This window comes from Balaenoptera ricei, chromosome 3 (assembly GCF_028023285.1).
Source record: "Balaenoptera ricei isolate mBalRic1 chromosome 3, mBalRic1.hap2, whole genome shotgun sequence".
Taxonomy (NCBI): domain Eukaryota; kingdom Metazoa; phylum Chordata; class Mammalia; order Artiodactyla; family Balaenopteridae; genus Balaenoptera; species Balaenoptera ricei.
Genome location: NC_082641.1, coordinates 180,793,664 through 180,818,594, shown reverse-complemented (window position 1 = coordinate 180,818,594; position 24,931 = coordinate 180,793,664). Strand labels below are relative to the sequence as shown.

The following is a 24,931-nucleotide window of genomic DNA, read 5'->3' as shown; positions in this document are numbered from 1 at the left end:
ATAAACCACGGTCTGTCTGACCCCAGGTCTCCTTGAGGCTCTCTCTTCCTATACTTCTTTTTGTGATGTCCCACGGAATAGTTCTTTTCTGGTTTTAAAAATCAAAACACTGACCTCTAGTGGCCTGATAGGGGATTTGCAGGGAAAGCTGGGTTTCTTTGGGTTTTTTTCTTTACCCTGGGGTAGATAATGTGGATAAAAGCTTTATTGCTCTCAGAAGGGAGAAAGGTGCTGAGCAGATTCTGCTTACCAGCCCTGGCTTCCTGCCTGCAGCCTGCTGGCCTGTCTCAGGGCAGTTTATAAGGTCCAGTCCTGACACCACCCAGCCTTTTCCTCCACCGGGTTGCCCTGGTTTCTTCTCAAACAAACCACCTTACACTTTAGGCTCCAGAAAGCAGTGGTCAGTGACACCTCAGAAGCAGAGCCCAGTGAGATCCTGAGGCTCAGGTGGCCCAAAGGCCCCGTGGAGGTTGGAGCCCTGTGGGGGCGGGGGCTCAGGGAGAGCTGAGTTCAGAGCGGAGAGGGGTGGGCTGGGAGAGGCCCATTTCCACTTTCCCTCGTCCCCTTCCTCCTTCATGGAGGGTGAGCCCCATGCCTCCCCCTCCTGCACCAGCCCCTCCCCCCCCATTCAGCAAAGGCACAAGCCCAGGTGAGTGACTAGAAAATAATTTATTGGAGGGAAACAAAACAACAAATCCAGCACAGCAATGGTTCACAACGATGACGATATATTTTTTTAAACTTTTAAGCCTGTCGCCTGAGGGTAGGGTGGAGGGGGCCTCCGTTCCCTCTAGCCCTGGGGGTTCGGGGGAGGACTTTGGATGACCGAAATCGTGTGTCCCCTGAAAGCAGCCCTAGTGTCCAGTTGTGATTACACACTCAGGGCCACATGGCCTCTTGGCCCCCCCTCACCCCTGGTGGAGACAATCCCCCCAAAGACCAGCCCTTGAGGGCCTGCCAGGGATACAGGAGGAGCCCAGGGAGCTGATGGGCTGGTGTGGCTGAAACTGCTTTGGGCCAAGAATGTGAGTGGCCCCAGTTCCAGCCGGTGCAGGGGCCCCAGAACACGCCCCACACCCCCCGCCCTCATTGCAGGTGGGTTGAACCTGCGCCCCCAGGCCCAGCCCTCCAAACTTGGGCCTTCTGTCCTCCAGGGTGTGAGGGACCCCCTTTGGCCACCCAAACCCACCTTACCTGGGGCCTGTCCTGGAAAGTGGGCTCTCCCCTGGTGGGAGCATGGGCCCCATGGCAGAAGAGTCATAGTCTGGGAGACTGTCCCAGAGCCCCCTTTCATGATTTTTTGGGGAGCCCCTTTGTTCTCTGGGTACCAGTGGGGGCTGGGAGGGAGGGCTCCACAGGTGTGCACCTCCTACCTCCCAGGCCAGACAGAAAGGTGAAGGCCAGGCCTGAGGGGGCTGGGGCGTCTGGGTGGAGCCCGGGCAGGTGCCTGCCTTGGGGGGTTGTCTCAGGAGGGCCCTTCAGATCTGAGGAAGTTGGGGTACACCCCGTCCCCCACAAACCTAGGCGACAAGACTCGAATTGGCTGATTGTCTGTCTCCTCTGAACAAGACACTTGGGAATTCATGCTAACGTGAGACCGACCGGGCGGGGTGCCCGAGGTGGCAGTGACGCCCACTGGTGCCCCAGGACCAGAACCCGGAGGGACTCTGGCGCCAGGAGCTGGAGGCCCCACCACCGGCCGCCTTCCTTCTCCACCTGAGGCCCGTCCACCCACCGCCGGCTGGACACAGATCCTTGGAAAGGGGGGATATTAACACAGAGCAGCGCCGAGGAGCACCGAACAGCACCGACTGGGGCATGAAACACAAGATGCGACACGGAATCCCCGGGGCTCCGGCCCCGCGGCCCCGCCCCACCCCCACCCTTCCACCTAGTACATTATCTTCAAGAAAAAGTACATTAGTCATGCATCAAATCAAATTCCATTGCGTCTTTTTTTTTTCATTTTTCTTCCTTTTTTTTTTTCTTAAATTACATTTGAACACAGAACACATAGAATAATAAATACTCTTATAAGACATGACTCCAAAAAACGAGAAACAGAACACGCCAGAGAACAGAAAGGTATCCAACGCTCTCTCTCTCTCCTCTCTTTCCTAAAGGACTCATTGAAATAAGAAATCTGTAAACGCCGCCAGTCCTTCCTCGTGCGCTCCCAGACTCTCTCTCTCTCTCGCTCATGCTCCCCCGGCCCTTTGCCTCTGACCACCCAGCTTCCCCTGCCCTGACATTCAACGCGTCTCCCACGGAGCTCACCAAAAGAAATGACATACCATCGTCTGCAAAATTATAATTTAACAGTATAAAGCTTCAAGTCACGTATTCCAAAAACTAGCTAAGGATTTTTTTTTTAATCACATAAACTATACATTAAATATCTTGAGGTATTTCAGAGAAAATTGTCAAAGGCTCGAAGGAGCTGTGCTGGAGGTGTCATTCCCTGTGTGGAGAATGGTCTTTGGTATGTGACAACCAGCTGGGTGTTAGGGCGAGAGGGGCTGGGGGGGCTGGTCAAGCGGGGGGGGGGGCGTCAGAAGGGAGATGGTGTGTGTGCACGTGCATGCGTGCGTGTGCGCATGTGTAATAGGAGGGTGTTTGAAAGGGATGCAGGAGTCAGGGACACTTCTGTGACCGGTGTCACTGGGGCTTGAGGGATCCCATCACCAGAAAGGTCCCATGTCCATTCCTAAGTGTCCAACAGGGGACAAACCCAGGCCCTGGCCTCTGACCCTTGGGCCTTGAATGCAGGACCAGCAAGTGACTTAACCAGCAGAGAAGCCCCGTCCCCAGAAAGCAGGTGCTCTCTCAAGTGGGGCCCATGTGTTCATGGCAGGCTGAGAGAGGGGCCGTGTCCACCCAGACCCCAGCTCCCAGCCCCCAGTGTGGTGGGACCAGTGTGTGCACAGGAGTGTGTACGTGTGTCTGGGGGGAGGGGTTGGTTGCTGAGCGGGAACGGGGACCCTTAGGATTCTGCCCCAACACCCAAAGGTTCTAGAAGCATCACTCAGATCCGGTTGCTTGAAAAGCGGGGAGAATAGCGAGTCGATAAGGACAAGAGAGCATCTCACACACGTCTTTGGTTCAAGAAAAAGGCACTCATCGACCTCACCACCCTCTCCCTCCCTCCCTCTCCCTCTCTCTCTCTGTCTCTCTCTCTGTCTCTCTCTGTCTCTCTTTCTCTCTCTCTCTCTCTCTCTCTCTCTCTGCTCTCTCTGGTGGTGGACAGGTGGCACCTGGGGGGCAGGGCCCAAAGCAGACCCTCGCCCACACCTGGTCCCCAGGCAAGGGAATCCTAGCATCCAGCACAAGTCCTTGGGGGAAATCTTTGGTATCAGGCGTGATTTTTCCAATCACAGACATGAACATTTGAGTGAGGTAGCCTTAACCTGGGGAGGAGGAGGGGCATTTCATTAGAAATGTCTCTTGCATTCTCAAAGGGGAGGGGTGTGGCCACCTCCCTGGGAGGCGGTGGTCAGGGGGTGGGAGGCGGTTTGGTGGGGAGAGGTTCCTTCTAGCCTCCAGCTCTTGAGCCCTGGGCGGGGGAGCAGGCTCTTGGGACCCAGCTGCCGGCCAGTCCTGGAGGTCACCTGGAGAGGGCGAGCAGGGGAGGTTGGGGGGAGGGGGGCGTGCTCATCTTCATTTCTGACCCTTCCTTCCCCTTTGTCATTTTTTTTTTTTTTCTTTTGGCAAAAATCAGAGCAAGCAGATTCCACCTTGTTCATCATCTTCTTTCTCTCTTTGGAGAAAAAGCAGCAGCAGTACAGGCTCACCCCTGCGGCCCTGCAGGCCCAGCGCCGCACCCCCGAGCGCTGGGAGGTGGGGGGAGTTCCGGGGGAGCTCCGCGACGCCGCGACCCCAGCGCGCAGAGGCTCAGGTGCGCCCCTGCTCTCCCGGGGCCCGTTTCTCCGTGGAATCCGGGTGTTTTCTTCTGTTTCCTGGGGTCTGTCTCTCCCCGCGCGTCAGTCATCAAGGTGCCTAGCGGTAAAGTGAAGTGGCAGAGGGATGTGGGGAGGGAGGCGTCTGGAATTACCCGCTTGTTTGAGCTGCCGTCCCCTCCGGTCTGGGACAGGGTGGGGAAGGGTGCTCGCCGGTGGGTGCTGGGCGGTCGCCGCTGCAGGGCCCCCCCCCCCAGACGTTAAGGCAGGCAATTCTTGGCACAAGGAATCCCGGCTGCCGGGAGGGGCGGCTGGGTCTTGGCTGCGGAGGCAGTTCTGCCGGCGGACCCGGGGTGGTCTTGGTGGGGTGGGGGCAGCGTGAGGCTCCAGCTCGACGTGGGCTTTGGCGGCTTTGGAGGGGCTGAGTTCTCGGGGAAGGGTCCGTGGCGGGGGTTTGGGGGGGTACCGCTGGAGAGGAAGCCTCCCTGCCTCCTTCCGTGGGGTCGGCGGGCCGGCGAAGGAGGGGTTATTCTTTAAATTCCTTTTTTAAATACCCGGTTTATGTTTCTAGTATGTGCTTCTTGACCCGCTTTCGGGACGACACGTGAGCCCTGGTTTTCGTCGAGGCCCCCTGCGCGTCCTGCATTGAAAGGGAGCCCGGGAGCCCCTTTCTGTCACCCCCTCCCCTCTGGGGCGGGTGTGTGGAGGGCTTCCTTTGGCCTGAAGGGGATTGGGACGGAGGGAGGAGGGGGGCCCTTTTTGTGCACTTGGGCTGGGGGTGTGCTGCGTCCCTTCCCTGGGTGTGGGAACCCGGACGGCAGCCCCTCCAGGCGCCCCCTAGGGCGGGTCTCCGGGCCGGCAGGGTTGGGGCTGGGGGACGTGGGAGGGCAGCGCCCGGGCCGTGGAGGCTGGGAGGGCGCGGGAGGGGGGGGAGGGGAAGGGGGCGGGGCGCCTCAGGCCTTGGAGAAGGTGGCCGCGGCGCCGGCGGGGCCCCCGGGGGCCGCGCCGGGCTCCTCGGCCCAGCGGTTCATGCAGCGGCGCCGCGCGTTCATGAAGAAATTGCTGACGGTGTTGAGCTCCAGGCCGAGCTGCTGAGAGATGGTGACCTGCATCTCCTTCGACGGCCGCTTGTTCTCCTTAAAGATGGCGATCAGCGTGCGCCGCTGCAGGTCGGTGAACACCAGGCGCTGCTTCTTGGGCTGCAGCGCGCGCTCCTTCTGCTGTTCCTGCTCCTTCCGCTTGCAGGCTGCGGGCGAGCGGGCGGGCGAGCGGGACGCAGCGCCACCGCGCGGCCGGACGGAAGAAGACAGGCCACACGTCCCGGAGCGGAGAAACACCAGGAAACACACAGAAATAACGCGGGAAACGCGAGAGATGGAGGGAGAGACGACCCGGGGACAGGGCCGAAAGAGACAGGGAGACACAGAAAGAGGCCAGGAGGCAGCGAGTAGAGACCACCAGTAATGGAAGGAAAGGGGGGCAGACAGTCGTGGGCGGGGAGACAGAGACAGAGGAGGCAGATGTGGAGGTGGGGAGAAACAGAAGGGGACACAGTGTGAGCACACCTCCACAGGCACGGGTCGCCACCCCCTCCCATCCCCCTTCTGCATGCTGGCCCCCTCCCCAGCCTCATATCCCCAAACCCCTCCCCACCCCCCCCAAGAATCCTGACCTCAAGAGCACCACTGGTGTTGGTGGCTTTCCGCCCTCCCTTCTGCAGCCCACACCTGGGGGGTGCTGGGGGAAATGACATGGAAACTCTACATGTGAGTTATTTGGCTCAGTGTAGACCTGGGTGAAAGAAGTGGTTAATTCATAGGTCCTTGGAGGTGTGTCACAAAACCCAGTAACCTCCCCCTGGAATGATGGGGCAAGAGGGTTCTCAGAAGGGGGTGACAGTCCATGCTTCCTTCCCTGGTGTCCTCTGGCGCCTGGCCAGCTCAGGGACCCTGAACCAGGCTCACATGGGTGTCCACTGCCTGATTCTGGTATCTGAGCCCCCACTCTGGCCTCCCCCCACCAGCAGACCGAGACTGAGGTTTGGCTCCCCTCAAGTCCCCAGAGGAACTTCTGGAGCTGGGAGGATCTAAGGGGGGTTGCGAGACCAGCCCTCCCTCTCCCAGGGCCACCTGGCACGGAGGACCGGGAAGGCCGCAGGAGGCTGCCCTGTGGTCGGTGGATGCTTGCAAAGGGGAAATGGCAACATCTCAGGGTGGTGGAGCTGGGCTGGAGCCTGTGGTCCTGCTCCTCCCCGCCCCAGCTCCAAAGCGGACCCCTCCCCTCAATGCTGTAGGGGCCAGTGGGTGGAAAAGATGAGCTTCACCAGCTACATCCCCCCGGGGGCTGGTGACATCAGCACAAACTCTATCAGAGTCTCAGTTCCTCATCCACATACCAGTCAGGGGCAGTGGGCGGTGGACACCTGCCCTATCCTGCCTCCCCGCCAACCGCTTGCCCCAGCGACTCTGTCACCCCCATAGTGGCCGGTGGCACAGGCTGTACTAGCAGATCCCTGCTGCCAGGCCTAGTGGCCTGCTGGGACCACACGCCAAGCTGGCTTTTTTTGGTTCCAGGACAGTCTGAACCCGATGACATGCCAGATCAATGTCCACACACGTCAGCAAAAATAAATGAATGTCCCCTGCACTGTGGCTTGTTTCTCGGGGACGACAGGTTCCCCTGTGTGAACTGACGCACCACGTCCCTCCCTGGCCCCCTCTGACCTGGAACACACACGGGGCTTCTGATTGGCTGTTTCAGGTTTCATGATTAAAGAAGAGTGATGATCAGAGCTTACTGGACATTTCAGAAAAGCCTCTAATGAAGGAGAGAGAGGTAAAGTGAGAAAAATGGCAGGAGGATTGAGGGGTGATGCTCTCAGAAGAAACAGACAGGTCAGGCACTGTTATAAGTCAGATTCTTGGAGAGGTAAGAGAAAAATACTGTATCCATGAAACAGGACCACGAAAGGGGAAGACAATGCTCTTAGAATTTAAGTATATAATAGCTGGAATAAAGTCAACGTAAGAATTGGAACGTAGGGAATTCCTGGTGGTCCAGTGGTTAGGACTCAGCGCTTTCACTGCCAAGGGCCCGGGTTCAATCCCTGGTCGGGGAACTAAGATCCTGCAGGCCATGTGACTGAACCAAAAAATTAAAAAAAAAAAAAGAAAAAAAAAAAAAAAGAATTGGAACATAAAGCAAATATCCCTGGAAATACAAGTGGACACAGAGATGGAAAATGAGGGAAAGGTGATAACAAAGTTAGAGGATGAATGTGCAGGTTTGTCATCTGAGCAAGAGGCCATCCAAAACTAGAGGAAGGGAAGCCCAAATAAATTTTATATATATATTTAAAAAATCCATGGCTGGAAGACGAGAGTTCAGTTTAAAAGAGCCCATGAAATGCTCAGCTCAATGAATGAAAAATAATACACTCCCTGAGGTTCATCCTCGTGAAATGTCAGGGACCCAGGATGAAAAAGAAGATAAAAGGTCCCAGAGAGGAAAGCCACATGCCATTTGGAGACCTAAGAATCAGAGTGGCTTTGGGCTTCTTGAAAACTGGTAGCCAGTGGAACAATGCCTTCAAAATTCTGAGGGAAAACTGTATTCAGCTAGAATTGTGTGACCAGCCAAACATAAGCATGAAGATGGACTAAAGATATAGTCAGACATTCAAGGTCTCCAGAAGTTGACTTCTGTATATCCTTTTCTCAGAAAGCTACTAGAGGGTGTGTTCCATCAAAATGAGGAAGTAAATCAAAAAAGGAAGGTGTGGGAATCAGGAAATGTGATTCAACCTAGAGGAAAAGGAAAAGAGGTCCCCCAAATGAAGAAGGGAGAGCCTGAAAGACAGCATGACAAAGGCACCAAGGGCACGGAGGACAGCCCCATTCAGATCAGAACAGAAGAACCAAGGGAAATGGAAATGTCCTAACATGCGTTGGTTTCAAATTCTGTTGGAGGATGTAGGAAGAGTTTGTGATTGGCAATCATTAACTCCTGGAAAAACAAACAGCCGTACAAGAAAGGAAAAGCAATCCTGGTACTGTATGAGGCAAAACCTAGGAGATGAACAGTGTATGGGGCAGCCTTTTGTATACAAAACAGGGGAGTGAGAACATTTGTTCATATTTTGTCTGCTTAAAGAAATGCTGGAAGGAAGCACAAGGAACTGCCTTGACCTCCCATCTCCTTGGAACTTGGCCAGCCTGCGAGGCTCAGGAGAGGAGGCCACCTCCCCCACTCTTTCAAGGGAAAGCTGGGTCTCAGGCAGCAAGGCCAGGGAAGAGTCAAAACTCAGCCAGGCCTTTACATTCCAAAAGAGGCCTTTCTTGCCCTCCTGTTGTGATTGTCAATTCATTCATTCACTCATGCATTCATTCATTCTCAGCAATTTTCTCATGAATTCACTATGCATTTACACTAGGGACAGAGATACAAATGCTCCTTTGTATCAATGCTCTAGCTTGCAAGAGCTTTACATGTCCAGTGCCCTATAATTCCATAGGGCAGGAATTTTCCTTCTTACTTACTCAGAGAAGGTAAGCCCCTTGCCCAAGGTCGCCCAGCAAGTCCTGGCAGGGGCAAGACAGCAGCCAGGGTTGACTGGCAGATGGGAGGGAGGTAAGATGTGGGTCGCCTCTTTGCCCCCGGCCTCCCCCTTCTCCAATCCAGAGCCTAATGGGGGCCCCAGAGGCAGAGGCTGGGGGAGGGGCCGGGCGAAGCAGAGTGGTGAAAAAACTTCGCGTTTTGTCGATCGCAGCAAAAAGAGGCTCCGCTCGCCCCCCTTCCCAGCGTTCAATCTAATTACAGCTCCTCACAGCCCGGATCGATCTGGGCTCCAGTCGGAGCTGTTTACCTCGAGCAGCTTTTGTCACCACTTCCCTCCCCCACAGACCCCGGCGGCGCCGGCCTGGAGGCCCCTGCCCCTGGCGGGGGTGTGAGTGCCAGCATGGGAGGTGCCCCAAAGCCCCCCAGCAGCGGGTCCTCACTATCGCTGCCCTGCCCCTCATCAATATCCCCCCCAGCGCCCAGCATCACCTCAGCCAGCCCTAAAAACCACTGCACCCCTGGAGGCAGCCCCAGAAGGAGGAGAGGTCTGGGTATGAGCCCCTTTCACAGAAGTGAAAACCAAGGCTGCCAGAGGACCGGCCAGGGAGCAGGGCTGGGGAAGAGGAGCCGGGGGAGCAGCCTGGGATGTACTCATGGCACCAGCCAGCAGCCTCACACTGCGGTGCCACTGCTGCGGCCACCTCTTCCACGATGATCTCCAGTGGGGACCGCCACTGTGGTGTACCTGCATCCCCTCCTCCACCTGCATCACTTCTCCCTCCATCACCTCCTCCACCTGAATCACTTCTACCACCATCACCTCCACCATCCCCTCCTCCACCTGAATCACTTCTACCACCATCACCTCCACCATCCCCTCCTCCACCTGAATCACTTCTACCACCATCACCTCCACCATTCCCTCCTCCACCTGCATCATTTCTCCCTCCATCACCTCCTCCACCATCGCCTCCTCCACCTGAATCACTTCTACCACCATCACCTCCACCATCCCTTCCTCCACCTTCATCACTTCTCCCTCCATCCCCTCCTCCACCTGCATCTCTTCTACCATCATCACCTCCTCCACCATCAGTGTCGCTTCTACCTCGTCATGCCCTCCATCACCTCTGCTTCTGTCACCTCCACCACCCCCACCTCCTCCACCTGCATCACTTCCACCTCCATCGCCTCTTCTGCCATCACCTCATCTCCACCATCATCGGTGTCCATCTACCACCATCACTTCCATCATCTGCATCAATTCCACCACCAGCCCCTCCTCCTCCACCATTACCACCACCTGTACCACCACCACCTCTCTCCACAGTCGAACTCCGTCATCAACACCACCTCTGCTCTCATCACCTCCTCCACTTGTACCTCCACCACCATCACCTCCATTTTATCACCTCCACCACCGTCTCCTCCCAAATCCTCACCAACACCATCAAACCCCATCCTAGAGTCCACCTTGTATGTGCCCAGCACAGGGGGACTCAGCCCAGGTTCCCTCACCAGGGCCACCCAGCCTGTGGTGGGGAGACAGGGAGTGGCCTCAGACACAGGGCCTCACCACCAACCACGGTTGCCATGACAGCCAGCAGAGGAGGAGCCAGCTGGGCTGGCCTGCGGGATTGGTGTGGTGGGGTGGGCCTTCATACATGCTCTGGGACCCTGGGTGGGTCAGTTCCCTTGCAGGGCCTGCCTCAGTCTCCTCAGTTGCAAAATGGGACATTCTGCCTCCTTCAAACATTTTTCAGGGCACGTCAGCTGCCCAAGCCCTCCCCATCTCACTCGGCCCCTGGCCCCCCACTGCCTCTCTGTTCCCACCTCCTCCTGCTGCCCCTCACTCAGCTCACTCCTCCGTGGCCACACTGGTCCCATCCCCCCGGCACAGTCCAACCTCAGGGCCTTTGCACTGGCCGCCACCTCTGCCTGCATCGCTCTTTTTTATTTTTAAAATATTTATTTATTTATTTGGCTGTGATGGCTCTTAGTTGTGGCACGTGGGATCTAGTTCCCTGACCAGGGATCGAACCTGGGCCCCCTGCATTGGGAGCACGGAGTCTTAGCCACTGGACCACCAGGGAAGTCCCTGCCTGCATTGCTCTTCCCACGTTTCTTCATTGTTCCCTTGCCTCCTTCCATTCTTCGCTCAAATCTCTTTCTGTGAGGCCCACCCTGACGCCCCCCCCCCCCAATTTAATACTGCAACTTTCTCCCTCCTCTGCTTTTTTCTTTCTTTTTTCCACACCATTCTCCCACTCTATCCAGGGGTGCCACAGAGTGAGGGTTTTGGACCCAACTTTCTCTCCTGTCCACCCTCCATGACCCCAGGGACTGAGAATCTGATACTTGGAGCTGCTGATTCCGAGATGCTCTGATCTTAAAGATGGTGGGGAAGATGATGGAGATAGAAATGATTCAGGTGGAGGAGGGGATGGTGGAGGAGGAGATGGAGGGAGAAGTGATGCAGGTGGAGGAGGGGATGCAGGTACACCCCAGTGGTAGGTACACCCCATCCTGTTTCCCTCATTGCTATCAGTCTTTTTGGAGTCCAGGGATGAGGAGGGTCTGGGGCTGGCTCCTGGGGGTCCCAGAGGCCCTGGAGGAGATCAAAGGCGTTACAGAAGAGACCTTCTTCCCAAATCAGCCGCCTCACGGGGAGCCCAGCAGGCGCTAACGGCGGGCTTTTCAGCTGGTCTGGCCTGCGGTTCCCGCGGTGACTGGCAGGGGGGCCGTCCCCGCCCCAGCGCTGGCCGGGACTCCAGGTAGGAGGGTGGGCCCTGTTGGTCTGCGTTTCAGGTGGCAGCAACGGGAGGTGAATTGGGGGAACCCTCAAGTTCCCTTTCATTTCAGACCCTCGGAGACTTGCTCCCATGGCACCTCTGTCCCTCTTGCCTTTCTAGAAAGTTGCTCGCCTCCAGGGGCCCAAGAGGGCAGTCAGACCCGCCCCCCACCGTGGATTACTGCATGGTGACGGTCTCTGAGTCTCAGGTTCCTCGAATGGAAAATTGTCTTAATCATGATCTCTGCCTTGCCAGGCTCTGAGAAGGGGTTTAGCCAGAAAAGTCTTGAATACAATGGTGGGGCTGAGATGAGGCTCCCAGCTCCCATATGGGGGCCCCGGGGAGGAGCTAGGCTCTGGGCCCCACTTGCAGGGCAGCCGTGAAGTTTCTCCCCGTCTTGGGGCAGGCCTCAAGCCTCAGCACCTTCCCTAGAATCTTCCTGGAGGGGGGAGGGATGGAGAAAATGAGGTCTGGAGTAGGGAGTTGGGCTGCCTCAGCCAGAGAACTCCTAGACATCCCTCAAGGCCCAGCCCCAGTTGCCCTTGCCCCAGGAAACTCTTCCCCTCACCCTCAGCAGAGCCCCAGTTCTCTCCCCTAGGAGCCTTCTGGTGCCCAACACAGAGTGTATCCACAGGAGGCTGCTGGCTGGCTGTGTTGTCCAATGCCTGACACCCCTGTGTGGGTGGTAGGGGACTCAGCCCAGACTGGAAGACCCTGCGCAGGGAGACCCGGCTGGCCACTGCCCTGGAGGGCCCGGTAAAGCAGGGGGACCCCAGGGAGGGCCCTCAGCAGGGAGCAGCCTGTCCGCAGTCAGCCAGGGAGAAGCTGGGGCTGTGCAGCAGGCGGGGGACGGGGGGTGCCCCTGGATTCAGTCGCCCCTCAGGGGATGGAGAGGATCAGGCCCGCACTGGAGGGAACTGGGGTTGCACCTGTTCACCCCCATCACCACCTGACAAACACCCATCTCCTTCCCCCTCCTTCTCCCCCCTCCTCCCCCAACTTCCCCTCCCTTGCTCTCTCCCTCCTCCCTTCCTCTCCCCCTCCTCCCTTCCTTCCCCTCCTCCCCCCGTCTCCCCCTCCCCTCTGGCACCCTGCGCCTTCCTCCTCTCCTCCTCCAGAGGCCCACTGTGGTCTGGGTGGGTGACGTGGGGGTGGATGGGTGCCCCTGCTGTGCCTGTCCTGGGCCATCCCTGGCCCCAGCCGGCTGACCACGCGGGAGTCTGTCTGTCCCCCATCAGCTGGGTGTGCCCGCCTGGCCAGGTGGAAGGCGGTGTGTGCGGTGCGGCTTTGCTGTATTTGGAGGAGTAGCCACGCACAGCAGACCACACGCGTGTGAGGAACGGGGGAAACTGGGAGGGTAGCCAGAGGCTTCGGTGCGACAGGCAGACAGGTGGGCAGCGGGCGGGGACCTGGAGGGGCGGTGGGGGCAGAGGCTCAGAGGATGTGGCCGGTCAGTGGGCAGCGGGGGAAGACCTGGGGGCCAGCAGGCCTCAGCGTGACGTGGGTTGGGGACACAGTGTGGATGTCAGACAGAGGATGCAGTGTGAAGAATCAAGGGCGGAACGTGACTTGCTGGGTGTGACAGCCAGTGTGCGTGGTGCTGAACCCACTGGGTCTGAGTCTACAGGATGTAGGTTGGGCCATCGAGACCCCCAGGGTGGCTCCCGTCTGTCTTCTGGCCTTGGGCCTGCTAGCTGCCCCCCTGCCCTGCCCTTCCCCGTCAGCGGGGACGCTGGGCCTGGGCTCCAGGGGCCGAGTGGCCCTGAGCACACAGTCTGTGGACACTGGTTTCCTGGTTTATAGAGCGGGCCCAGCGACCCCTGGTCCTGATGTCCCCGTCTGTCCGTGGGGTTGAGGGTCCCAACTGCACAGTGGTCGGTCGCGAGGGTTAGCAAAGCTGGCTCCAAATGCGGGCCAGGGCGGACCCCGCAGCTGCTCACTCCTTCCCCCCTCCCCCCTTCTCTCACACACTTATCAAGCACCTCCTGTGTGCACTGTGTGCAAGCTCCCACGGAGCCTCGATGTGGTGTGAAAACACGTCACCCGAATAATCGCACAGATACAGGGAAACCGATGACTGACTGTTCCCAGACGGGGCTGCCAGCTGCCCCCGCTGTGCGGCTCGGGTTGGAGGTGGGCAGGGTTGGGCTATCTGGGGGGGAAGACATGAGCCCGGCTAGGGGGGAACAGATCTGGGCGTGGAAGGTGGAACTGGAGGCCGAGCTGGCATCGGGGACGTTTGGGGCAGTCGGGGAGAGGGGCTAGTGAAGTCCAGGGGGGAGAAGACGCAGAAGCCAGGTGGCATCAGGAGGCTGACTCCCCCCGCCGTGAAAGCCTGGGTCTGACAGGGGAGGACAGCAGCCGGACGGTGGCCCCAGAAGTCAGCGATGCAGGCACCTGAGCAATTGTGCTCATCCCTCTGTGTCACCCTCTGTGCAGTGTCAAAGCCACCACGGAGCCACTCTTGCCTGCCCCCAGGGCCCCGGCCCTGTGTGCCTGTACCACCCCCTTCCCAGTATCCGTCCACCTGGGCACGGGGTGGTGGTGTGGGAGCGGGAGCCAGAGCCACTGTCCGGTTCCCTCCCCTCCGGCCACCTCCTGCGCTCAGCTCAGCTTCTCGGAGCAGACAATTCAATACGGAGCCGGGTCCCCGGCTGGGATGATGACCGGTTTCCTTGGTGACACGTCCCACCCTGGCCACCAGCTGCCCAGCCCCAGATGTGGGCCACATTGATGCCACCACCCTAGCGGCTTGTCCCCACTGGGCTGAGCTGCCCTGAGCATCCCCCGCTGGCTTCCCCTGGCCAGGGACAGTGAGTGACTTGCCCAAGGTCACACAGTGAGTCACTCGGAGGGGAGCCTGGAGCATGTACATGCCTCGGACCCGGCTTTATCCACACCCTGCACCCCTCAGGGCACCGGGAAGAGGTTCCCATGGGTGGGGGGAGGGGAGTCATCTCCAGGGAGACGGTGCTGAGCCAGGCCCCTGCCCTCAGATGCGGACCCCCTGGAAGTCTCAGCAGCCCCTCCTCTATCTCCGATGTCTCTCCACTCTCTGCCCCTCCACCCCTCCCCTGCCCGCCAGGTCCACACCTCCCCCTCCCCCAGCCTCTGAACGCACCTTGGCTGTCACCCAGCCTCCCTCCCCACCCCCCTGCTTCCCCTGATGGGATTTTAATGGCCCCATTTTCAAATTAGTTCTGAGCCTTTCAAAGACTTATCAGGGAAATGAGCGTTTCCACTGGGCTCTGGGCTGCCCCTCCCGGGGGGCTCCATCTGGTGGTTGCAACGCCTGGGGATGGGGGTGTCCAGGGGCAGCTCTCACGCCTTGAGACCCGCCCCCCCCCATTCAGGCACTCGGGGGCAAACCTCATCAGCGGGTGCACACAGAGCTTTTATTTTTTAAAAAAATGTTAAGAGTCACAGCGGCCGACAGTTGGAAATGGATTTGAAAAAGATGACAGGAAAGGAACCTTCTGTGATAAGAAAAAGCATAGAGAAGCCAAAGCAGAAGAGGCCGGCTGGGGGTGGGGGGCAGGGGGGGGAGTGGGGGAGGAGGACCCAGCATTTCAGTGATTGGGAACCTAAGCCACAGATAAACTCACAGGCAAAATTGTCGTGCTGCACGTGCTCACTGCGGCCCTGGGGGCGACGACAAACCACCTGGAACGTCCTAAATGTCCATTGGGCAGGGACGTGGTTGAAGACAGAAGGAAATGGCCAAAGAGAATACTATGCAGCAGGCAAAAATGCCTTCGAGGCTCTCTCTTTCCTGATGTGGATGTGCCGGGTGTCGGTGAAGCAAAAGCACAGCAGAACCGGTGTTTTTTAAAAAGAGGAAAAGGAAAAGTACGTGCATTATGGCTACCGGATTAAGTGTAACCTCTCTTTAGAAGGAGCAATACAAACTGTGGTTTACAGAAAGGGGACTTGCTCCACTTAAATTTGGAACTTGGCGAATGTGTCCGCTGTTTGAAAAAAATAATACAGCAGTTTTTAAAGAACAGGGTGGGTAGACAGGAGGGAGGTGGAGGAAGCGAGCAGGGACTCTGCACTTGCTCCAACGCGCGCAGGAGGCTTTTCTTTACGTGCTTCGTTCTCAGCCGGGCTGGGGATTCTAGTCTCCATTTGGGGAAACGGAGGTGCACAGGGGAAGCGCCTTGTCCACAGTCCCGGGCCTGACCGCCGCCGTGCACATCCCTCCCCAAGCGCCCGGGCCCCCGCGCTGTGCTGTCTGCGTTCCAGAAGCAGTGACCCGACGTTCCGAGCGCACAGCCAAGCGCGCCAAGTCCGTCGCCGCCCTGGGTTGGGCCGGAGGGAGGCGAACCCAGAGGCGGCTCCCCACGGGTGGGATGTGACTTCCCCCGGGGTGGGATGCGGGCGCTTGTTGAGGGCGCGCCGGTGACCCTGAGGCTCGGAGGACGCGGGTGTGCAGGGCAAGGGGCCGGGTCCTTACACTGGGCTGCGTGCGCCCATGTCCCTCCAGCCTGTGGAGGGCGGATGCACGCTAGATCCTTTCGGGTTTGTGAGATCCCACGTCCGCTGAGGACAGACGTGCGGAACGCGGCGGCCCCGGCTGCACTCCGCGGCTTTGCCGGCACTGCGAGGCGGCGTTGGCCTGGTGGTGGAATCTGAGGCACTGACATCTTCCCTAGTGGGCGCGGATGCGCTATGGTGCGTAGAAAAGCATGAAACCCGCTGTGCCTGCACCAGGTCCCCCATCACCTACCTCCGTCACCGCGGGCGGACGCGACCCTCTCCCAACACCCCAGCTCTAGGGAGTGGGGTCCGGACAGCAGCTGCCCAGAAGCGGATGGGTAGGAGAGATGGCCCAGCGGCTCAGCTGGGGGCCCCTGAAAAATTCCCAGGCGCCAGCGCAGGTGTCGGGGGAGGGAAGTGGGTTCTTCCCTGCACCCACAGCGCCGGGATGTGCCAGACCCCGACTGGAGGGCGGTGGGGGTCCTGGGCCGGAGTCTGCGCGCACTTGCCCTAGTGTGGATGTGGGTGTCTACACTTGTGTCCCGTGAGGATCTGCACTTACATCCCTGTTCCTTCGCATCTCCGCTTGCGTTCCCTGCATGCATCTACACTGTGTCACTGGCATGTCTACACTTCCGTCCCCTCTCTCCAGAAGCCCGCGCCGGTCATGGGCGCCTCTCCTTGTCCGTTTCCATCTGCTGACAATCTGTGGCTTTGTGCGTGTGACTCTTTAGGTCTAAACCCCCGGCCTACCCCACATCTGTCCATAGAGCAAGACATCAGCAGCAGGAGAGTCCCGTTTCCTAGCCCCACCATGTCCACACCTACTCAGCAGAGGGGAAACTGAGGCCGCAGGTGTCCCTGGGCTGCCCAAGCTCAGGTGGGTCTCCCAGGCTGCCCCTGGCTCCCGGCCAGCCTCTTCCCTCCCCCACGAGCACAGCCTTCCTTATTGATCAAGGGCCATATTTAATTAAACACTTGATTCAAACCAGCCTGAGCTTCCCCGGTTAAGCTGAGCTCGCTGCTGCTACGTACAAAGACTCCAGCCGCAGCGGTCCAGCCTCCATCCTTACAGCAGCTCTGGCTTCCCACCTCCCAGCCTTTGTCCTTGGTGGTTCCACCTGCATTGATGCAGGACAGAAAGTTAGGGCCGTGGCAGGAAGTTTCCTCTACTTCTGGGCTCTTGGGAGCCACGAGGCACGGTACTAAGCAGAAGAATGACGAGCTCTGACTTACTGTAAGAAGCCCCTCCAGCTTTGGAGAGAGGACATCAGGGGAGGGAGTGGAGCCTGGAGACCGGCAAGGAGGAGGCAGCGGCCAGAGGTGGGTTGCTCAGACTAGAGTGGTGATGGTTGATAGGGAGGGAGTTTAGGGAGAATGGCTGGGTCTTGGTTAGCCCTAGGATTTTCAGCTAGGGGGACTTCAGAATAAAGGAGCCAAAGCCCAGCTCCAGCCCCTCACCTGGCAGATTCCTCTGTGCGCTTCTCTGTGACGTGGGAACGACCATCCTTGTCTTTCAGTCAGGAAGGGACTATCGGGACTGAGGTCCAAGGAGGGCTGGACCTCCAGTTCAGGGCCCAGGTTCCCCCTGAGGGCTGGCAGCCAAGAGGGGGCAGTTCACCAGGAAAAGCAGAAGCGGGTGGTTCTGAGTTTGGCAGGAGGACACTGGGACCCGGCCCCCATCCCCAGGGTCTCTGGTGGTTCCTGGGGGGACTCATATGGGTCCGTGATCCTGTCCAACTCTGAGTCGGAAGGAAAAGTGCAGGCCTGCCCTCCCGGCCCAAGGGTCACCCAAGCGGTTTGTAAACTGGACCTTGACATGACCTTGAGAGCCTCCCTCCTGTCCCTGGCCTCAGTCCACTGAGCTCCTCTCCCAGCCTTTGTCTCTGCTGGGCCACCTGCCCGGAATGTCCCCCCATCTCTGAGGGAGGTGGGAGCCTGAGCATCTCAAGCCCCATTTACTAAAGGCTCTGAGTCACCCTGAGTGTGCAGCTTTGGCAAGCACCTTTCTTTCAGCCTTGGCTTGCTGGTCTGTAAAATGGGCTCAATATCCAAACTGGCTTAAAAGGTCCCTCATTTCTGGTGAGTGAACCGAGCCCGCCCCCTCCCCATCTGGCATCCCAGCCCGCCCCCTCCCCATCTGACAACCTACCCCTCTCCTCTCCTTCCCCCTCTGCATGGAAGTGGAAGCCAGAATCAGTGAACCTGGGCAGGGTACGGGTGCCGCCCCACTTGGGTCTTGTGGTCTAGAAGGAAGGACTGGTTTGGGGGACCCAAGGCATCATGCACAGCCCCTCATGGCCCTGGCACACACAGCCCCAGACAGTATCCCCCCACTCCCTGCTTCCCTGAGGAGGCCTGCAGTGTCCCCTCCAGGTCCCAGACCCCTTCTGGCTCCCCTGCCCACTCTCTGTGGGTCCCACAAAGCACAGGCTGCCAGATCCTCCCTAAAGACAAGGAGATGTGGGTGTGAGTGGGTGATTAAGCAATGTGGCCTCAGGGTACAGGGTCTGTGAATACATTCTGAGGGGCTCTGGGGGGGGCCAGGGTTGATAAGAAAAACCTCAACAAACACCTAGGAGGTGGTATCTGATTCTGTCCATTTCTCAGATGAGGAAACTGAGACTCAGACCCTCACCCAAGATCAGTCAGTGACAGAGACCGGGTGAGGCCAGGTCTCCAAATTCTCTGCTGGGGTGGCTTTTTGGAGGGGTCTGTAAGAGGTGTGGACCCTTGTGGGTGGATCAAGGTCAGGTTTTACTGAAGGTACATTGGTCTTTGTGGGGGTGGGGGGATGGGGGGAGGGGAGAGGGGGTCGAGAGTGCTTGCAGGGGGATGGATAGTGTCCCCCCAAGTGGGACTCCGGAATTGGACCTTGTGGGTTGAGTCTCTTCAGCCTCAGGACCCACCCCCATTCAACACCTATCCGGGGATGGTGGCTGCAGAATGGGGGGAGGGGTGGGGGAAAAGCCTGTCCTAGCCTGGCGGGGGGCAGCTGGTGTGCCTTTCCCCTTTCCATCACCATCCCTTCCAGACTCCAGGCCCCTGGCCACCGCACTGCAAAGCCACCGCCAACCCTGACATCTGCCCTCACCGTGCCCACCCCCTGTCACCTCCGGAAATGGCTCCCTCTCTGCCTCAGTTTCCCCCACAGCCGGTCTCCCACAGCCTTCAGGGATTCTGGGTCTGGGGCTCATCAGCAGGCGAGAAGGAGGAGGAGGAGAGGGCCCTTCTTTCAATCGCCACCATCTGTTATTTTATATATATTTTCTGATCAGTTACAAAAAATACTTTTCCTCCGGAGTTGCAATTTAAACAATATTTGAAGACGGCCGAAGTTATCGACCCGGCGACGGTGATGAATTAGAGACGGTAATTCGAATTCATCGACCGCCCCGCCCCCGCGGAGTCCGCCAGCCCCTCCCCCAGCCCCTCTCCCGTAATTACTGTTTGAGACAGAGTCGGGGAGGGCTTCGAAGAGGCGGCGGCTCCGAAGCTGTGGGACTGAGGATCCTGGGGTGGAGTAGGGCTAGACCCCCCCCAAGGGCAGTGGGGTTGGGGGGCTGCAGGATGGGCCATCCCCAGAATCTCAGAATGTCAGACTCAGAGCCTGGCTCCTCCAATGCACACACGTTGTACAGGTGGGCAAACTGAGTCACAAAGAACAGGCAGGCCTGGGGGCAACGGAGTGGGGGACCCTCAGGTCTACCTGGCCAGATTTCTTGGGTGCTTCAGAGAAACAAAGAAACTGCTCTTCCCTCCTCAGCCCCAGAGCCGGGAAGGAGAGAGGGGGGAGAGCTGGGAGGTGACAGGATCTAGACTAGTGGAAGCCAGCAGAGGGGCAGCCGCTGGGACCTCTCAACTCCCCTTTCCAGTCTCTCCTTTTCTGTCTCTTTGTCTCTCTCTTTGACTTTCTCTCTTCTTTTTTTTTTGCCACTCTCTGTCCTTCCTTACCTATCTCTCTTTCTCTCTGTCTCTGCGTGTGTCTTTCTCCCTCCTGGTCCAGCGCAAGGACGGGACTACCGGACGGGATGGGACGACCGGAGCAGCTCGGCCAAGAGGCGAGGCCGGAGGAGGGCCAGCGCGAGGGGGTGGGACTGGGGCGCGGAGCTGCAGGGTCCCGGGAAGGTGGGCGGCTTTCGCTGGGCCCGGGATGGGGCGGAGGAGGAGGGAGGGCGGCGGTGAGTGCTCCCTGCCGGGGTTGGACTGTGCAGGTCTGGGCGCCGGGAGGTGCTTTGTGCTGTCGCTTGTGGGTCGGCGCGTTGGGGAGGGATGCGCCCCGCCTCCCCCGCCAACCGCTGCGATTTGCCGCCACTTAACAGCTTTTCATTTGCGCAGCGACCGGAACTAAAGGCCTCTTGGCCGGTTGGTGCCTAATTACCCCGGCCCGGCCACCTCTGACATCCTAAGGCCAGCCCCGCGCTGTGGACAGGGTCCTGAACGCGCTAGAGGTGTGGCGGGGGCCCAGGGCCGGGCGCGCGGACCAGGCGGACGGGGGGTGGGGTGGGTGGGTCACGCGTGGGCAGCGGCCTGGAGGAGTCGGGGACAGGCCGGGTGTCGCGGTTCAATGTCCCCTGGGCCTGAGCATGTGTCAGGTCCTGCGCTCATCCCCTCCATTTCCCCCACGTACCCCTGAGACGGCCACTATTCTGACTCCCACTTCAAAAGGGGAAACCGAGGCTCAGAGAGGTGAGGCATCTGGCTGCCGCCGCAGAAGTCGGGGAGGCCCGGCTGGGATGCAAACGCAGCCTCAGTTTCCCCTGCCCTCCCCGTACTTACACCGACTCTGGGAGCTGGTGCCCTGATGGCTGGCGCTGATCCCTCAGAGCAGGCACCCGCCACAGGGACTTCTCACCTGAGGCTTGTCATTCTAAGACGCCCTGGCCAATCTGTTGGGTGGCCCCGAAGTGTGCCACTCAAATACCACAAAGAGGTCCAGTTAGTTACATGACAGTGACGGTGGACAAAAATGGAAAGTGGTGTGTCCTTTGGGTACACGCGTGTCAGACACAATGTCCCCAAAATACATGTGCCGGGGAGGAGGCCGAAGGTGGCCAGTGTGCAATAAGTCAAACCTCACAAGTGACCCCATTCATTGAGGGCTGCTTAGTACCTGAGCGTCAAAGCCATGCCTTTGGCCTGCTCCCTAATCACCTGCATCACACACGGCAGGCTGTGGCTGTGTGTTGGTGTGACTGAGTGTCCCCTGTGAGCACACCTGTGTCATTGCATGTGTCATGAGCAGGACAGAGTGGGTACTGCCCTTACACAAGACCGTCCAGGTTCCTGATGCCATTTCTAACATTTCACGGCCACCTTCCCACGCACTTGGTTACCTGCCACATAAAAGGAGGATTTAGTCCCCCATGTGGAGAATCTAGGAAGCCTATCCGAGGCTCAGGCAGTCACCTTGCTCTGCAGAATGGGCAACTGAGGCCCGCGTGTGGGTGCAGGTCCCCCAGGTTGTCCAGGACGCCTGGGGGGAGGGGAGCAACGAACACCGACCCCTCTCCATCCCCCAACGGCATCCCCTCTTCCCCAGCCCCCCTGCCCGGCCCCTCACAGCCAAGTCCCTCCCTGCCTCCCCGCTTACGGGGTGCCTGGTTCGAGCCCCAGCCCACTCCATCCAGCCCCACTCGCCCCTGTGCGCAGAGAATCGATCGATCAGGCGCCCGGGGCCGCTATTGTCCCCACTGCTGGGGCGGCTGCGGCGGCTGCAGCCCCTCCCCAGAGTGGCCAGGAAAAGACCCCCCACACACAAGCCAGGCCACCGTGGTGAGAGTGGGGGCTCTCCTGCACCCCACCACGCACACCCAGGAGAAGGGGTCCTGGCCGCCGGCTCTCTGGGGGCAGATGTGGACCCAGCTGTTGTCAGCTAGGAGGGAGCGAGGGGGGCGGATAAGCATCATTGTGAGTGAGAAACGGAGACAGAGGCAGAGAGAGGTAGAGAGGGAGCGGGACAGAGAGAAGGAGAAAGAATGAGACCAGGAGGAAAAGGGAGATCGAGCAAAAAAATAGACCCCAGTTCGCCGGACAGAAAAAGAAGTAGAAACGAGAGAAACACAAAACGGAAAAGAGAGGCCAGTGGGGTGCGCGCACCCTAACCAGGAGCAAACGCGTGGGGCGGGCGGCCGGCTGGGGTGTAAAGGCCTCCGGGCCGCGCGGGCCGAGGGTCCCCCGGGCTGCCCCTCCCCCGCCCGTTCTCGGGTGACCTTTGCCAGCGGCCGGAGAGGGGGAGGGGGCTATCGATCGCGGAGGCCCAGCTACAAAGAAGCGCGCGCTGGGGCCGGGGGCTGAGCGCGGGCCCGGCCCTGGCTGCTAAGGTTCTGGCACCCGGTGCACGGTCCCGGCGCTCTGCCCCGGGGCTGGAGGCGCAGCGAGGGGCCGTTTGGGAGGAGGGGAGTGGCACCCCGAGCTGAAAGCGGCGGCGCGTCTGGGGCACCCACCCCCTAAAACACACACAGACATCACACACACAATGAGCGACCCTGCTGGCAGCTTGGGGATCCTCCAGCAGTCTAAAAAGGGTCCAGGGACCCCCTCCCAGTTCCCGCAGGGGCTGGGCGGGAGTCTACGGGAGGGACGGCGGCACAATCCTTTTCCCCCTTTTGCTGACGGAACTGACGGGCAGGGGCGCAGATCACACTCTAGCCTCCTGCAAGGGGGTCCAGAGAGGGCGGCGGGGCGCAAGGCCGCCGACTGGGGAGGGAGCCGGGGCTCTCCGCTGCCGCACTCCTTGGTGCTGGGGAGCCCCGAGCCGGACCCCTAGGGTCGGGCGGTACGCGCCGCGCTCCTACCTGCGAGGCGAAGCGCCGACATGCGCTGGAACTCGGGCTCTTGCAGCCACTTCCACATCCTGCGGAAGGTCTCGCGGCCCGACTTGAGCTTGCTCCAGGGCTTGGGGTTGCGCAGCAGGTCGGAGAGCGTGCCCTGCGAGCGGCACAGGATGCGCTGCGCGAAGATGGCCTGCGGGATGCTGTAGCGCTTCAGCTCCGCCGTGATGCGCTGCGCCACCTCCTTGGTGTTGATCTCCTCGGCCGCCGCGCCCGCCCCGGGGCCGCCGCCTCCCGCGGCCGGGCCGCCGCCGCCGGAGTGAGGCCCGTGCGCTCCGGCCGCCGCCAGCCCGCCCAGCGGCGCCAGCAGCCCGCCGGTGCTCCCGGCGCCCGAGCTGCTGCCGCCGCCGCCGCCGCCTCCGGGCAGCCCGCGGGCCAGCGCGTCCTCCGCGCGACCCAGCAGCGCGGCGTGAGGCTCGAAGGCGGCGGGCGGCAGCAGCTTGTCCCCCGCCAGGTGGCCCGGCGCGCCATAGGCGGCCAGCGGCGGCGGCGGCGGCGGCGGCGGCGGGGGCTGAGGGGCGCCGTGCAGCGCGGGCGGCAGTGCGTTGGGCAGCGGCGACAGCGGCGACCCCATGGCGGGCAACTCCTTGCCGTAGGGCCCGTAGAGGTGGCCCACGGAGGCGAGCGCCGCGCGTTCGTCGCGCATGAGGGTGAAGCTGCCGCTCACGCTGGCCGCGAGGCGCTGCGGCGGGGGCGGCGGGGGCGGCGCGGCCGCCGGGTGCGGGTGCGAGTGGGGGTGGCCGCCGTGCGCCCCGGCTACGGCCGCGGCCGCCGCGTGCTGGTGGAACTTGTCAGCCACGGCCGCGAGCGGGGGCAGGTGCTGCAGGGGCGTGAGCGTCGTGTAGGTGCCGCCCAGGCCGGGGGCCTCGCAGGCCATGCCCATGGCCGGGTGCAGCGGGCCCGCCAGCTCCCCGCGGAAGTCGGCGCCGCCGCCCGCGCCGCTCGAGCCGCCCGCGCCCCCGGCGCCCCCGGCGCCGCCGCCGCCGCCGCCGTCCAGCAGGCTCGCCATGCCCGCCACCAGGCCGGGGCGCCCGGGCGCCACCAGGCCGCGATGCGGCGCCGCCGCCGAGCGCGCGTGGCTCGGGCTCAGCAGCTCGCCCGCCTGCGCATGGGCCACGCCGTGCAGGCCCCCCAGGCTCTCCAGGCTCAGCTCCATGCTCGGCCGCCTCGCGCGGGCCCCTCGCCGGCTCGGCCGCCCGCCCGCCGCGCGCGCTCCTTGGCGCCGGCCCGGCGCGCTCAAGGCCGACGCATGGCCCCCGCCCGCTCCCCGGTGGCTGCGCGCGAGGCTGCCCGGCTGAACGGCGCACGGCCCGGCCCGACTGCGAGCGCGGCCACCAGGATGTGGCGGGGGAGCGGCCGCCGGCGCCCGGGCCCGGGTCTGACGTCAGTGCCCCCGCCCACCGGCTCCCCTCGCCGCCGCCTCCCGCCGCCTCGCTCTCCGCCCGCCCCGGCCCCTTTCAGTGCCAGGCAGGCCGGAGTGGGCCAGACTCCAGGCTTCTGGGGTCCCCTGCCTCTGTCTCCGCCGTGCCCCCTGGGGACTGGTCGTACCCGGGGACAATGGGCGGGGGTCGAGAACAGACTCTGCCGAGGTGGGACTGGGGACCTCGTCTCTGGGTCTCTGATTCCCTCTCTCTCCCGAGGGTCGTGAAGGTTACTTTCCTACCTGGCACCCAGGAGTCCATCTTTAGGGAGTGCGCAGGAGTGTGGCTGAGTGGGGGTCTGTGATCGTGCTCCCCCCAACCCACACAGACCCCCCAGGAGGTGGGCCCTCTGCTCGCTCACCGCCCTCTATCTCAGCACAGGTAGGGAGTCACAGCCCCCCACAAAGGTCTCTCTGGAGCGAGTGTGCTGAAAGGGGGTCCTCAGGCTGGGTCATGGCCTGTGCCTCCCAAGTGTCTGGATCTGCCCCCATGTGTGGGCACCTGGGCCTCAGTTTCCCCAGCTGTACAATGGAGCGCCTGGACTCAGGGGTGCCCAAGGCACCTCCCACTTCCAGGTCCTTCTAGTTTCCTTCATCTCCAGCGTGGGAGCAGCTTGGGGGTGACTCTTAAAGAACCCCTCTCCCCCTCCAGAGCAGGCAGGCCGAAGACACAACCTCCCAGCTTCCCACGAAGCCCCTGGTCCAGCTCCACGCTCTCCCTGGGGTTTCTCTTTTAGGGAGGAGCGAGGCTGCTCCTTTTCCTCACCATGTGGAGACAGGTGAGGCCCAGGGATCCTTGGGAACTGGGATAAATGAGAGGGCCTCCCACACTCAGAGAGACCCCCCCCGCAAGGTGATCCCTCTATTGGAATAAGATGCAGATCAGGGAGGGGAGTCTGGAGTGGCCAAGCCAGACCCCAAGGGGTGTCCCCATCTGAAGGCCAGAGTGTGGGG

General features: G+C 60.6%; 1 protein-coding gene across 1 annotated transcript; it reads right to left on the bottom strand.

Moving 5' to 3' along the window:
* Positions 1-4,849: 4,849 nt before the first annotated feature.
* Positions 4,850-23,713, bottom strand: ONECUT3 (one cut homeobox 3). The gene is made up of 2 exons (XM_059919905.1): positions 22,522-23,713; positions 4,850-5,142 (listed from the first exon to the last, which is right to left on the bottom strand). The coding sequence occupies exons 1-2, from the start codon at positions 23,711-23,713 to the stop codon at positions 4,850-4,852; spliced, it is 1,485 nt and encodes a 494-aa protein (XP_059775888.1).
* Positions 23,714-24,931: the final 1,218 nt, after the last annotated feature.